Below are 15,562 nucleotides of genomic sequence, written 5' to 3' on the forward strand. Positions count from 1 at the left end.
TTTTGATTATCTGAGTTTATAAATCATCTTTTAGGCAGTTTTCCTCTGATCTTGCCAAGAAGCTCAAGATTTTACATCACAGTGGAGCTAAGTTTGAGCTGAAAAATTATTTTGCTTTGATCAGATTGTGTGTTTCAAAAAAGGAATTAATTTTTGCTTCTAAGTGTAGGAATCAGGAAAGCAACATGGACCAAGTTTGGAAATACTAGGTCAACAGACACCTGGATATTAATGTTATAACATGAATCCTTTCAAAAATTATTACTAATCTTAATAATGCTATAGACTGTGGAAATAACAAAGGGAGAGAGAATTGAGGAAAAGTCAACAAAGATAAGGTTGTACAAATCTCTACCTTTATTTCAGTGTTCAATCTCATGTATTTAGTAGCTTTGTTGCTTAGTGACGCAGAATGGGAATGGTATGTATGGTCCAGATGTGTTTTCAGAGGACATGGAACTGTATTGAATGGGAGATAGGGATGTGTGGATGAGTATTCATATGATATGAATGCTCCAAAAAGACTTGGAGAAAATCACACCACTTTTGAGAGAGTTTGTAACAAGGATAATGCTTCTGGTTTAGTTAATTTCACTGGTCCCTTGGCACACAGCAACATTAAACATGTATACTCAAGCTCTCCTCCTTGGATTTTTTTCAGCATTTACATGGCAGGACCTAACGAGAAAGATTCACTGAGACAGCAGAACAGATCATTTTGTTTTGCAAGGATTTACTATTTTAATATGTAATTTTTTTTTTTTTTTTTTTCATTTATGATTAAACAGTGTGAATTTAAAGGTCTTGGTAGCAGGGATTGCCTCTTCTGTTACATTTTGTGCATAATGTGCTAGTTTGATTATACTACCTTAATCCAGAATTTGTCTTTAAAATTGGTGTTCAATATAATCCATCCTATTAAGCAGTGACAGCATCTTTCTAGGAGAGACTGGCATGGTAGGAAGAAACAAACTTGGCAGGTTTGCACTGCATTCCTACATTAGTGACCAGCTGCAAAATTGCTTCTGTTCCTTCATCGAATATTTAACTAGTTTGTGAACATTTTATGCAGCATAAACATTCAAAGAATTCCTCCCATCTGCTGAGGATGTTTTTCTTTTTTAAAAATACATACATCGTGGAATGATGTTTCCAATATATTGAGTGCCATAAGTTCTTGTCTGAGTTTGCCAATTGCATTACAGATCTTGGTCTGAAATGCTCGAGAGTAAAAAAGAGCTAATATGATGACATTTCACCGTGCTGCTCTTGTATTTGAGACCTGATGACTTGTTTGGCTGATGATACCTTTCATTTAAACATGAAGAAAAAAAATTGTTCCCTAAACACGAGCCACCTGATGTGTCTTGCATATCTGTCTGCAGCTTGGACTGTCAAGAGCCCTGTGCCCTCCTGTAGCAGCAACTGAAGGGCAGGTGGGACTGCAGGAACAGCTCTAGGTGATTATGTTTAGGCAATGGAGTCATGCCATGAATTGTGATTTAGGTGTCTATAGGGTGCTGAAAGCTCTGCCATGATGCATATGACAATATTGTAGACTTGTGTTCTCTGATAAAAGTGAGAGATGTTATGCTAAGATTGTGAGGGGTTACTAATTGAACAAATAATACTAATTTTTTTTAATTTATGTATTAGATTGTGGATTAAAATTTTCAGTAAACTGTACAAGAGGTGACCATTAAAGTACTGTGACAATTGTGGGGAGGGAAGTAATACCCTAAAGTAAGAAAAGTGTTGACAGAAACCGAGTTACTGTTTACATCATTACTGAAGAGGGCTGTAGTTATTGCCAGTTTCTTATGAAAAAAAACCTTCCCCCAGAATAACCTGTATGAAAAAATGACTTTTTTACTCTGATCTGACATCCACATAATATCCTTTATGAATGCTTATGTAATCTTCCTCCTCCTTTTTCTTCCAGAAGTAAAGATTATACTGACCATGATTATGACCACGAAGAACTGTAATCATTCCAAGTCATCACTACTCAACTGAATTCACCAAGCCTAACAATGATGACCAGATGTTCAAGACTTAAATGCCAATACCAAACTCCATTTTAACATCTTTGGTCTATATTTCCTTACAGTCTTTATTGTTTATTTTTATAACCACTTCTTAACAATCTTAGATTATTTTTTTAAAATGAAGTTTTAGAGGGTATGATCTTCTTTTGCACAAATACTTGTGGTTTTGAAGCTGATTCTTAATTACATGAAAGTGAACAAAAAAAAGTGTGGAGAGCTTTGTTCACTGGAAGAGGTGGTAATTGTGCAGGAAAGGGGATCTTTACTAATTTAGATCTAGTTTTTTCCAAATATTTCAAGTGAAATCTTTTACTGGAGTAACTTACAGAATTTTTTTTTTCAGATTATTCAGGTAAATATATGGTATCACATAACAAAGATTTTTATAAAAATACAGCATTTCCTAAAATTTGAAGAGATTTATTTCTTTGGATAAATTTTATACTGATATCTCTGTAACTCTTTCTGTTCTAAGGTCCTCCACTCTGTGGAGCAGAGATGGTGTGGCAGTCTATAGAGGAGAAGGAGTTGCAGACCCATTTCTTCTGACTGAGCACTGTGTTCTTTTTGCACTTGGGTGCCAATGCTCAACTTTTTGCAGATGTTCTGCTGTCTGCAGCATTCCAGATAAGGAAAGAAGGAAGAATAAAATCTCTTTGTCTTCTTCCAACGAGAGATGATCTAGGCAGCTTAAAACCTTAGTGCTTTTTTTTCTTACTGTGTCCAAACTTCAACACTTCCATTATTTGAATACATGTATAGAATGCTTGCTTTCTATTAAACTTCACTGTCTCCATGTTAGAGCTGACGTTGCTGTTATTGAGAAGGTTTATGTTTCAGATGCTTCATCTAATGGTTAATGCAGGTTTTTAGGATACTGAGTTAAGAGTGTATGATCGACTCCTTTCTTAAAGTAATAAGACAGTACCATCATTTGAGACTGCCATTGAGAAAACTTGTTAATTATTTTGGAGTTTATTTTTATGTTGTTCTTCCAGGGGGGGGTTGTTTGTTTGGGTTTGTTTTGGGGTGGTTTTTTTTTTTGTTTGTTTGTTTTTGCTGTCATCTCTGTGTATAGTTGAAAGGCCAAATTAGATTTATAGCAGCTTGAAGTTGTATTAAGTGATATTTTGCTTTCAGTAATTCTGTTATAAAATAAAGTTGTTTATTCTCTGTATGACTTCTGGCACTCAGATATAAACTTGAGAGATACTTAAATTGACCAAGTCAGTTCTGAGAACTGCAATTCTAGAGGCCTCAGAACCTTGAAAAGTAGCCTGCAGGGTTACTAGAGTTTCTGAGTTCATTGAGTTAGACTCTACGATGCTCTTCAAGTAACAAAACAGATCATAACACTTCTCACTACGTTCTTTTTCATTTGTGAGCAATGTATTTTTGGTGCTATTCTCAGTTCAGGTTGCTGCCATCTGTCGGTGTGCTTGCTTAACAGAAACTCCTGATAGTTTTGGCTTCACGTTATTTGGATAACATAAGACAACAGTAACCAAGATACTGATTTCTGTATGCATACAGGCATTCTTTATTACATCCCATATTCTCTGGAAAAATATCAGATACCAATCTTACCTGCTTTTCTTCAAAAACAGACATGTTCTGCCTTTCAAAAAAGGGAAGAGAACCCCACCCAGCCTCCTAAGGTGTGAACACTACCATAACACTGTGCATCAGTGGCACTCTTGTCAAGGAAGTGGCAAGTTTGGAGTATGTAAGTGAAGGTCAAAATGGAGGGGTACATACACTTAAGAGTATTTCCTAATGGATTTTTCATACAGAAGTGTTTAAGAAAAAGCTCTATAAAATCTTTCTGGTATTTGTGATGTGGTGTGGTATTAGTTGCAGAATTCAGTTGTTGGGAGGAAAGCATATTACTTCAATTCCTTATTGATTTGGATCCCTCTTTTATTAGACACTAGATCAATATTGGTTTTTAATGCAATTGTATTGAATCCTTAAACCTGCAAATATAATATCCTTGAAAACATTACTTCCACTGAGAGCTGTGTTTCTTCAAATACTAACTGGGACCTTTAGTCAGGGAAAAATTAATAGTGCTTTCAGGTCAGCATAGTTGTGCTATTACTTCCATTAATTAAACATGTACAAATTAAACAGCTGTTGTCACACAAAGAACATAAGCCCCAAGTGTGATCAGTCCTAAAAATATTCAAGTTTTGCAGTTTCTGATTTTATTTAATTATTTGAGTTTTCTGGGATATTGTGCAATTCTGGTGAATGCTCATTGTTACATTTTTAATACATCTATAGCAAAACTGCAACATGCAACAAAAGAAATTGTTCTCAAGGCACTTCACAAGCTGGCTTTATAGTACATAGGCAATTTCAAATACAATTACAGGCCCTTTTAATGAGAAGATATTTCAGTAATTAATTCTGTGTAAATACTTAGACCAATGAGTCATGGGGGTCCTACAGAAAAATACTTAATACATCTTTTTAATCATGATCATCTAAGGGTTCATAAAAATGTTGGAATTGTTCTATGGGTTGATTCATAGATTAAGGTTTCATAAAGGAGACAAACAAGCAACCCATGTAACAGACTGTTTAAAAAACAACAATAACAAAAGATTCATTGCTCAAAGCAATCAACAAGTACAATATAAAGCGTTTCTTGAAGTATTCTATATGACAGCTCAAACAGAATGGCTTTTAGTTTGGCCACAGAAGTCATTAATATGTGGATGTCAGGGTTTAACACTGGCCTGGCAATTAAACTGAATGACAGATGCTGTTAATCCCCCTTCCCTCCCTGATAAAGAAAGGAGAAAGAATAAGGGAGAGAGACTTATGGGTTGGAAACTAAACTACACAACTTTAATGAAGAAGTAATGATAAAAAGGAAAAAATTTACTAAATATATACAAATATACAGGAAAATTGATACCATGTTCCTCCCCCCTCTCCCCCAATAACTCTCCCGTCACCACCGAGGCTGCAGGGCAGCCCTGGGAAAGTCCAGGCTGGACTCCTGGAGTCAGCAGCAGTCAGGAGCTGGAGGCAGGAACACACAGATATGGGCTGGCACGGATCAGGACCACAGGCAGATGAACGGATAGAATCCTCCCAGGATGCCAAAGCAAACAGGGATTTGTGAAGAAGGGGAAGCAGGAAGGGGTTTGACCCTCATGATCCCTCAAATTTATACTGAGCATGACAAGTATGGGATGGAATACTCCCTTTGGTCAGTTTTGTCATCTATCTTGTCCGTTCCTCCCCAAAGGAGGGCTGCAGGTATGGACTCTTTACTGCTTTTCTCTTTCCAGAGTGTAAGATGTTCCTCAGAGCTGAGCAGTGTCCTTGGCTCTGCACACCAGTCTCTGGCTGTAACTATAAACATCGAGTGTTATCAGTCCCAGAAGCAGACACTGACTGAGAAACTTGCTGTTAATTTCAGCAAGTGCAGCTACTTACAAGAGACTTAGCTTAAAGCAAAAGTACAAGACAGAAAATCACCTTTATCCTGGCCCAAACCGGGACGGTGGAGCAGAATACATGAAATACTAGAACAAAATCCAGAGTTTGAGATTTGGTAACTGGCAACTTTAAGTGTACCCTTGGTTGGGGTGCAGTGGGAGCTCCTCAGCATTTGGGCATCTTAACTGTGGAAGTGGGCTTCTTGCAGAAACTGGTATCCTGCACTGCATATCCAACTACTGCTCTGGAAGGTTGGAAACTTTTGATTTTCAAGCTGCTCAGAGTTTTTTGAGTTTTTACACAGCACTTGGAAAAAAGATACTTGGATTTACTGGAGTGTTAAATTATTCTGTTTAGTATGAAGCAAATCCTGCAAGAGGTTTTGGAGGTGAGTGTGTATGAATGGCTGGACTGGGCTGGGCTAAATGACCAGCACTCCCAGATTCCGGTCTCAGGCTGCTGGGTGTCACCTAGGGGTGTGTTTAAGTGCTATCCTAGAAAGCAGTACTTTCCCAAATGTTCTTCCTGCCGTTTTCAAAGGCTTTCTGCTCTATCAGACTTTCACATTTTTCTGTCTCTCTGGACTTTTGACTAGTTGTTTTTTAAAATATTCCTCTGGCAGGTCTTTCAGTGTGCCACAGGTCTTAAAAAAATAAACACCTTTTCCTTTTGACTGACTGCTGTGCTAGCTTCATTTGACAGCACCACTGCAGATACAAGAAGAGACACTTAACAGTTTTCATCACCTTTCTCTGAGCCTTACCTATTAAATGCTGAAAGTTTAAGTTCTGTTCTTGGAAATTAAAAGGTAGCAATCAGAGGCAAGAATGTTTAAGCATACAGCTTACAGGAGCATAAGCATAAGCTTACAGGATGTAGCATGGAGGAGGAATCCCAGCTTCACGTTATTTCCAGTGACAGGAAGGCTGAGGACTCCTCGGTGGTAATAACTGAAGCCAAATTATTTCCTTGCAGACACTTCATTTACATTTAGGGAATGCTTTTATAATTTACCTGGACAAAGACTTATGGTGCTATTGAAATAGATATATTTTTCCCTTTTTGAAGGAATTGTGTGAGATACTATGATGTGTTTCATCCTGGTAATGTGAAAACAGATTATTTCTTAACACTATTCAGTAACTCAACTGAAAACAGGAAGACCTGAGTATTTTCATGACATGTTAGTGAATCTTGAATGTCAGATCCTCCTACATCCTAGCAATTACATCTCAATAAGCAGTTGTGTCAAAGTCGTGCAGTGTATCTATAGCCTAGTCAGTATCCATATCACCATTTCACAGTAAACTGCTGTTAAATAGTGATAATACTTTTTTCAGTTATTTAAATCCCACTATTCTCAGTCATTTTTTGAAACCAATAAAATCAATTCTGTGTTGTGGTAAGCCTTGTTAAACATAAGTTCTGTATCTTTATATGTGGTCCAGGCCAATCTTTTCTTGGGTGAATGATTATTTCTAATTTTGTGTGTGTCTTACAGTGCCTTTAACCTCTGGTCAGTAACCAAGGTCAGTGCTTTTCTATTGGCAACATCTTAAATGTGAAAAGTAAATTCTTTGCAGCAGCTGGCTCAACTTCTCTGCAAAAGATTACGTAGGTTGTGGTTAATAAAAGAGGAAAGAATATATTGCACAGTATTTACATATTTTCTCTAAGGATACCAAATCAGAAGTTGATGTATTCAGGTAACAGTAGTTTCACTGATGTGGTAAAAAAATGCATTTTTTCACTTCAAACCTTCTGGTCTACTTAGAAAGGAAAAACTTGTTACCTAAGGTGGATGTAGGAAAACAGAACTGTTCTCTGTCACAGGATATTGAGTCTGTTGGCAGTAGGGGCTGCATGTTGCAAGAATCTATACCAGCTGAGGAAATTGTCAGACACTTAACTAGCAAATGATGAAACAACAATCCTCTGGGGAGGTACAGAGCAGTCATGGCAGGAGGTCTATCTGTCAGGTTGATTGATAATGTGTCATTTTTTCTAGGTGAGACAGCTGTAAAGCAGAGGTGGATCACTAGAATCAAACATGCAGATCTCTCTCCTTAAGACACCGTGTTATACCTGGCTTTAACTTTTGGTTCTCTACTACCTGTGGTGTGTTTGATCTTTAACATCACAGCCTACAGGAACATCAAAGAACTGAAGAAGCTGTGTAATGTAGGCAACAGGCTTGTGTACCTCTGTTAATAATAGCTATATAAGTTAAGACTTTTGTAAAGAATCTTTATTGCATCTTGGTGTCTCAGTCCCTGTGTCACAAGCATTCATAAATACACTTTTAATGTGGTATAATAACTTTTTTACATAATGGCATAGATCTAACCTTAGAAGCATTAGCAATGAATCAAGCATTATCACATTCTTTACCATTATCACTGTTTTCATGGGATCATGATGGATCCTTCAATGAGAGCAGCATTAGGTTGTTTGCTTTGTGCCAGCCCTTGAAGTACAAGAGCAGACTTCACTGGAGGTAGAAGTGGGGCAATATTAAGACCTCATGAGACTCTCAGCCTTTACAGTCAAGTCTGGAGGTATGAGGTGTAAAGGAAGTACCAGTACTTTGCATTAAAGACAGATAAGCTTGTTTTTACTTCCATGTTTTGCTGTGGTTCTTTTACAGGATTGCTTCCCTTGAAGCCAAAGTCCATACATCCATTTTGTATTTAACTTCTGCTGTGCGTGTGAATGCTGTGACTTCTAAATGTATTTCTGGCTTTTTCCACCCAGCACTCTCTGCTGATTTCAAATGGCACTACAAAGTACTTTGAAACATAAGTAATTCTTTGGGGAACTTAAGTAGAGACTACTAGATTTAACTAGAGGTAATAGAATTTAAGTAACCTAACCTTTACTTTTACTGCACAAGTGAACAGGTAGCTCTTTCCAAGTAATAAACAATTGGCTCTTTACTTGTTCAACACAATTTAATTGATAAAACCAGTGTGATTGAATTGTGTAGTTTTAAAAATAGGATAGTATTAAAAGGCACTAGAGGTCTGTTATGTATAGTAAAAGTACTTGCTGTTTGAATCCTGTTTTCTTTTCATAAACTTTCTTAAAACTGTAGTCATGGCCTCATTAGCGTTTTTATAAAATGATTTAAAGAAGTTCTTAGTGTATGAGAACAAAAACTGCAAAATCACACAATCTCAGAGCATTTTCTGCTCTGTTCTTGCAGGGCAGATGATGACAAACATCTGTAATGAAAAGCAATTGTAGATAGCAATTGATAGCCAAGACCAGGGACAGTAATGATAGCCAGTTGTCATTATTCATCAGTTTGAGTTTAAACTACGAATCAAAAAAATAAAGGTCAAAAGGCAACAGTACTTTAAAACAGTTTGAGTTGCATTTTTGTGGGCTGTCTGCCATGGCTAATCAGAGGTGCTCTACAGCTTGTACATCTACAGATCATGTGAGGGGGAAACAGGAATTTTAATGTATGACAAGTGACACAAAAAAAAAGGGTCCGTACTTAGGGGGTTTTAATTAGAAAAATCATCAGTTTGTCCTTAAATTGGAATGATAGCTGCTTTGTGGAATACTGAATGAATCTTGCCATGGTTTCAGAATTTGGCATGGTCAGTCAGCAGAGAGCAGTCCTTTTGTTTCCCATTATTGTTCCACTTTGCTTCCAAATTCTATACAAAACTTCACAAACCCCACAATCTTCCCAAAGTGTACAAAGTGTTCCCTTCTTGATTTCCTAGATGTTAGTGCTTGCTATTTATGTATCTTCAATTGAATAAGACTGCCTGCCTTATATAAGCCAGCTCAGCTTTCTCAGGAACTTGTTAGACAGCTTTATTCTCAGTAGGCCAGGGAAGGGGCAGTGTGCAAGGTGCTTTTCCTCCCCTCAAATCCTGCATCATGGAAGGGAACTGATGCAGTCAGTACATTGCAGGAGGTCTCTGGTGTCCCAGGAGTTGCATAAAGTACTGCTTACTCGGCCTCATGTGAGAAAGCAAAACTGCTAAAAGACCTTTTTGAACTGCAGCAGCTGTTTCATTTGTACAGTGCAGCACTAATTTCTCTCCGTTTTGTTTTCCTCTGTGGTATTTATCTACAGCTGGTTATTTTGAAACCTGCAGAGCTGAGTTCTAGGTTTAATCTTGCTTCCTGAGATGCGAGGTACCCTTAAATGTCCTTCAGTTTTTGCATTTTTTCTCTTTATGCAAGGCCTCCTGGGTTTCTGCCACTGGCCATAGTAATTCTGGTGAGTCTTTCCGGGGTCTTGGGCCTTGGCCAGTTCCTTATTAACTGAAAAATAAACCAAACAACACAAAATTCTGTAAGAATATGCTAATTTCCTGTGGTGAATTTTCATAAAGAAGCTGGCATATATCGGTAACAATCTTTTTAAATTGAAGGTGCCTAGGTAGCACACTAGTATCACTTGCTTATGGTCCAGAGGAAAATGTGAGTCTGGGACTGTGCCTCTGCCCAGTGAAGCACTGACACAAACCCTGTTGACACTAACAGAAATATTCTTCTAATTTGTAATCCAGAATAAAGTCCCTAAACAATGGCAAGGAGAGCAGTCAGCAGTTCACCTTCTGCTGTATTGTGGCAGTGCCATGAGAGCCTCAATTGTCCTGATGCTCCCCATGATGCCTGTGGTACAAACAGAACAGACAGATGATTTCTGCCCTCATTTCCTGGCATCCTCAGAACATGCTGGTGTTGTCAGAAGCTTGGAGAGTATTTGGAGAGAGATAGAAGAAGCAGAAAGAACAGAAAAAAGGTTGGGGGTTGGGGAGAGAGCCTGTTAGCCTGTTTACCATATAACAGAATCTTAGCTTCTCTTGTCATTGATGGTTGTTCAGAACAAATGTGTGCTGTAGTGCTTCTTGGTTTTAGTTTTATTTTTAAAGAATCTTTAAGGGATTTTACTGGGGTGGGTTTCAGTACATTTACTTTTTGTGCTGCACAGAGAAAAATGAAATGCTTATTTGACAAAGGAAGCCTTACTTTTAGTAATGTAAATTTGATTTATTAAAAAGAAAAAATTAATGACACCTATAAGGAAATAGGTACCTAATAGGTACCTGCTGACTCGAGAACAAGCCCTATTAGGAAGAATCTGAAGGAACTGGGAATGTTTAGTTTGGAGAAGAGGGGGCTCAGAGGAGACCGTATTTCTCTCTACAGCTCCCTAAAAGGAGGTTGTAGGGAGGTGGGTGCTGACGTCTTCTCTCAAGTGAACAATGATAGGATTGGAGGAAATGGCCTGAAGTTGCAACAGGGGAGGTTTAGACTAGATAGTAGAAAGACTTTACTGAGAGAATAGGTAGATGTTGGAATGGGCTGCCCTGGGAGGTGGTGGAATCACCAGCCCTGGAAGTATTTAAAAAACTGTAGATGAGGCACTTCAGGACATGCTCTAGTGGGCATTAATAGTTGATTAATATTTTATTTGGAGGAAGAGCTGTTAATGGTTGGATGCGGTGATTTTAGAAGTCTTTTCCAGCCCTGACAAAATTCTGTGATTCTGTGAATTTCTGAGATATTGTCAGAGAGGGAGGATTGGGATTTGAAGGAGTCTTTTCTCAGGCTTATCTGTGTTTAGTTGTTTTTCTTATGCTCTGAAGCAGGCTCCTCTTGCCTGTGCAGGGAAAGTTGTTTGGGATGATGTGTGTGAGCTGACTGGAGACCTAATCAATAGGTTGAGCTCTGTCAGCCTCAAATCCAGAGGCTACAGCTGGGATGCCAATGCCCAAAGTATCAGATAAGAGAGGAATTGATCTTGCATCCTCATGATAGTCTCAACCACTAGACCTACGATCTGCAAGCTGAGAATCTCCTTACCTCAGGCACTGAACAGCCAGATGATTCCTTTAAAGCATCCTTCTCAGTTGTGAAAGCAATATTCCTTTGGCAAATTAGTTTGCCAGCTTGTTCATTCACCTCTCTCTTAAAGCTTTGATTGCTAATTTCAGAAAATTTTGGAAATCGTTACTTAAACTCACTAGGAATGGAAAGCTAAAACTTCTTTACTTTAAAAGAAGCAGGATTTGGCATCTGGTTCTGCAGATGATTTACAGACCTGCAGAAAGAGCAGCTAAGGAGGATATGGTGACAGTGGAAGAGGGTAGGACAGCCTGTGTCAGCAGTGAATGTGAACATCTGGCTCCATGAAAGTGTTGTCAGAGCCTCAGCAAAACACCTGAACTGATGGGATCTGTAATCACTTGATCCAGGCTGGAACAGAAAAGCAAGAGCATCTCCAGGTAAGAGAGAGTTCAGTAGTGTCTCAGTATTGTTTCATAATAGTTGATGTCTGTCTGGACACAGAGATGATGAATGGGAGAATCCCTGCTTTTATCCAAAGTCTAATACAATAATGTTACCAGCTTATTTTTCAAGACACAGCTCTCAATACTTAGCCTTCCTGTTCCCTCATAGATACACAGTTGCACTATGTTTTGGCACCACAATGGGGTTTTTGTGTGTTTATTAGAGTGTGAAAAACTGTCAGCACCTTGCTCTAATGATTATTTATAACTGAAGGCAGAGCTGGGTTAGGCACAAAGAACAGGTTTCCCTGGTTGATTAATTTAGTACCTGAGAGCACAAGTTTAACAGGAAATGTTTGGGTTTTACTAGCCTGAAGGTAACTTCTGGTGTATACTTGTATGCCAACAGGCACCCTTCTTCCTCTCTGTTAAATCCTGGGGTCTAAATGCCTGGAGATGCTATATAAAATAGAAAGTGTAATCTTTATACATTTCTGGGAATGTGTGGTCTTCCTTCTCTAACTGTTAAATTTTCCAGTTGTCAGGATTTCAGAAGACTGCAGAATAGGGCAAGCTTAATGAATGTACAAATCACAGTGCTTGATCTGACAGCCTAGGTAAAGGTTCTTCCCTTTCTTTGAACTAGTGGATAAATCTAGCCTTCTACTGTTGGGCTAATGCATCTCTGGCCAGCTTATCTCTGGCTCTTAGACACCTCAGCTTATCCTGTGGTCAGGATAGCCCTGCCTGCCTCTGCTTTTGAGGTTGTGGGTGAGCTGCTAGAGCTGAAACCCATAGAGTGTGTGATGTGGGACCATTGTCCCAGGCAAGGTTCTCACAAAGCTGCATCAAGAAGCACCTGAAGTTTAGTAGAGAGTAAGAGTGAATCTGCTGCTGCAGCTGAAACTGAAATCTGGTAGGCATGACGATCATCCCATTTAAAACTGGGTGGTGTGATGTACAAGGGTTTCACTTCTAGAAGAAACTCCTTGCCTGCTATGATTGTAGCCTCTGTGCAGGATGAGTCAGGCTGTGTGAACAGCCCCAGACTGCAGGACCCAGGTGTGCTCCACTTGCTCTGAGCTTACTGGGGTGGGGCAGATTCTTGTTTGGGTTTTACCCTGAAGATTGATTTTTGAAGTGAGTATGAAGCTGGTTTTAAAATAGAAAAGATAACACGGCAAATGTGCATTTAGGTACAAACTAGAAGCAAGTACATACCTCTGAATGAACACAGTAGTGTGCTCTGTAACAAAATACTTGCAGGGTGTAAATGCTGTTACCTGTCTCACTGAATACTTGCATGGTGAAAGCACAGAGGAAAATTGTCTGCACTTCAACTACCCTGTTTTTTTTCTTCATTTTGGTTGCCCCTTGTAGTGTAGTATAGTAAAATCTTCTATAATATGGCATGTAAAAATGTGGAGTTTTAAGTGTGGATTCAACCTAAGTTCTAAACAAATTTCTGCAATGTTTTTTTAAGTGGGAAGTGGTCTAAAGTGCAGTATAAATTATTTACAATCATAAGTCTCTTAAGTTTAGTTAGTGGTAGAAGCCTAACAGTAGCCTGTTGAAAAAGAAATTTTGTCTGTCTGCCCACTCTTTGTCCCCAAGTCCTGACTCACCTTCCAGTAGTTCGGTCCTGAAGTAGACAATTAACAGCAGCAGGAGTAAAGTCACTGGCATAAAGATCCCAGCAAAGAGAACATAGCCAGGCAGCTCATTCAAAAACACTGAAAGTACGTAAGTCATTCTCATTTTTCTCTGTGGCAATGGTGAGCAAGATCCTTCAGATTTCCAGGTGTGGAGCTTATTTATTCTGCTTTCTTCCTTTTTTTCTCTGCATCCACATTCTGCCCTTTGCTCGGGCCATTATCTCTTTGTGGACTTTGGTTCGTTTGCGTAGGCCTGTGATTCCCAGTGGGTCTGGAGTTCACTTGCAGAGTTACTCAACCACAAAGTTTAAAAGTGCATATTCAAGCAATGTAGGGCTTTGAACCCTTTGGATATGTTGGGCTGGGCAGGGTTTAACACACCAGGCTGCTGCCTTTTACGGGTTCTGTCATATGCTAATGTTGTGCAGGCCATTCTGAATAATAAACACCCTCTCTCTAGATATATTATTAATTTTACAATGGTCTGGCCTGGTTCTGAAATGGATCTGAATGGATCTGAAATGCTCACTTGAGCTGAAGACCCTGTATAAATACCATGCAGCATACATGAGGTGTCTGCTCTGAAGAGCAGACATTTGAGACAAGCAGCAAGTGGCCGAGTGGATGCTGTACCAACAACATTTTTTTCCAACAAGCAGCTGCAGAACAGTGAAACTCAGGAAGGTTTCTCTTTTCGAGAAGATTAAACTATGTGATTTTGGAGGAGCCAGATGTGGCAAACAATTCAACAACCTTTTAAAAGTTCAAGCAACGGGGTTGGAAAGAAGCAACTGATTATTCACTCTGCCCCCCTCCCCACCCTACCCCCCAGCACAGGGGCTGACCTGCCAAAAGTTCCCTTTCTGGCTCCCAGGAAATTCACCCGTTGCAAAATTTTCCTTTTTTTTGGCTTGAATTAGAAACCTAATTTCCCGTGAAATGGAATTTAAGGAACGTTAATTTTAGAGCCACTAAACCTTTTATTTCAACTGTATTGTTTTGATTATTTACATAAAATATGAACACAAATGGATTCATTCAAACTTGAAATTGCTTCTGTTTCCAAAACTTGCCAACTGACATTAGAAATGATGAACATCATACCTACCTTGTTAGAAGGAATTAGATTAACTTCTCATCTGTGTATGTGACTATTTTCATTCAATCACAGTTTCCAAAGGAAAAATTTCCCTTGAAATTTCTGGATGACTTTGCTAGGGAATGTGAAAAGGCAAAGAAATACCTATTGGAGCTGAGGGGAAGGAGTAAGATCTACCTGTGAAGACTCAGCCACAATAAATCAAAACCAAACCAAAACCAACCAAACCCAAACCCTGGCTACTGCAGGTGTTTCAGAGCCTTTTGGGCACTAACCAAGATGCACACATTCTGCAAAGGCAAATTGCCAATGTGCATGGCAGCTGAACTGGCAGAGCTGAGGTTGCTCTTTCTCAGGGAAAGCACTGAAAATGTTGCTGTAAGACTGAATCTTTTTTTTAAAAGTCAATATTTCTCTAATTATGGTAGAAAGAAGAGGCAACAATGTGTAAGGACAGAGCTTCCCAGCACAGACAGGCAGGGTGAGCAGACTCCTGTTTATCTGTGAGCCAGGGTGAAAACTGAGTCTGTAGGGCAGGATATTCCCGCCAGTGTCCTCTGGTCTGGCCACTGCTCAGGAGACACATTTTGAATGGGAAAAGGTCTTTAGTTTCCTGGGCTATCAAGCTAAGAGTCTTCTTGAAAAGTGAATTAAATTTATTAAATTTAAATGTTAAATGACCATTTAGATCTTATCTTTCTCCTGGATGTTCCACTAGAACACAAAAATCTTTTATTTTCCTTTCAACCTGAATTTGCTAACGGTTATTAGATCAAGTAGTTTGGTGTCTATACCATTATAGGCAATTTCCTCCCATGACCTTTGTAGAACCCAATAAATTGATTATTTGTGGACAATTCTTAGGGATGACCTGTTAATCTTGATTCTAGATGTAAAACTTTGCTTTGGAAATGTTGCAATGTTTTTTCTTATAGGTAACCCAGCCTTTCACAAATGGCCCACATCACACAGCATTGTTACTTAGCATCAAGCCTTTGAGCATCTGCACTTTTTACATCAATTTCTACCTTGTTTTTTTCC

The 15,562-nt window shown here is 38.8% G+C and overlaps 2 protein-coding genes and 1 long non-coding RNA gene across 27 annotated transcripts in view; 2 read left to right on the top strand and 1 right to left on the bottom strand.

Moving 5' to 3' along the window:
• Positions 1-3,225, top strand: part of EPB41L2 (erythrocyte membrane protein band 4.1 like 2) — a 108,029-nt gene extending 104,804 nt beyond the window's left edge. For all 24 annotated transcript variants that reach the window (XM_071740927.1, XM_071740938.1, XM_071740922.1 and 21 more), the window contains one exon: positions 1,943-3,225. The gene's annotated coding sequence lies outside the window, so the exon portion shown is untranslated. The remainder of the gene's footprint in view (positions 1-1,942) is intronic.
• A 5,769-nt stretch (positions 3,226-8,994) lies between these two features.
• On the bottom strand, positions 8,995-13,661 carry SMLR1 (small leucine rich protein 1). Its single transcript, XM_071740949.1, has 2 exons — positions 13,393-13,661; positions 8,995-9,791 (listed from the first exon to the last, which is right to left on the bottom strand). The coding sequence occupies exons 1-2, from the start codon at positions 13,523-13,525 to the stop codon at positions 9,595-9,597; spliced, it is 330 nt and encodes a 109-aa protein (XP_071597050.1). The 5' UTR covers positions 13,526-13,661; the 3' UTR covers positions 8,995-9,594.
• LOC139794805 (uncharacterized) overlaps positions 11,417-15,562 on the top strand; it is a 68,013-nt gene continuing 63,867 nt past the window's right edge. For both annotated transcript variants that reach the window (XR_011725275.1, XR_011725274.1), the window contains exon 1: positions 11,417-11,761. This is a non-coding gene — a long non-coding RNA (uncharacterized lncRNA). The remainder of the gene's footprint in view (positions 11,762-15,562) is intronic.

The sequence above is a fragment of the Heliangelus exortis genome, chromosome 3, assembly GCF_036169615.1.
Source record: "Heliangelus exortis chromosome 3, bHelExo1.hap1, whole genome shotgun sequence".
Taxonomy (NCBI): Eukaryota; Metazoa; Chordata; class Aves; order Apodiformes; family Trochilidae; genus Heliangelus; species Heliangelus exortis.

Coding starts and splice junctions, on each gene's coding strand:
- SMLR1 (XM_071740949.1), bottom strand. CDS start 13,525: ATGAGAATGACTTACGTACTTTCAGTGTTTTTGAATGAGCTGCCTGGC. Junction 9,792..13,392: donor CAGGACCGAACTACTGGAAG/GTGAGTCAGGAC, acceptor TTTATTTTTCAG/TTAATAAGGAACTGGCCAAG.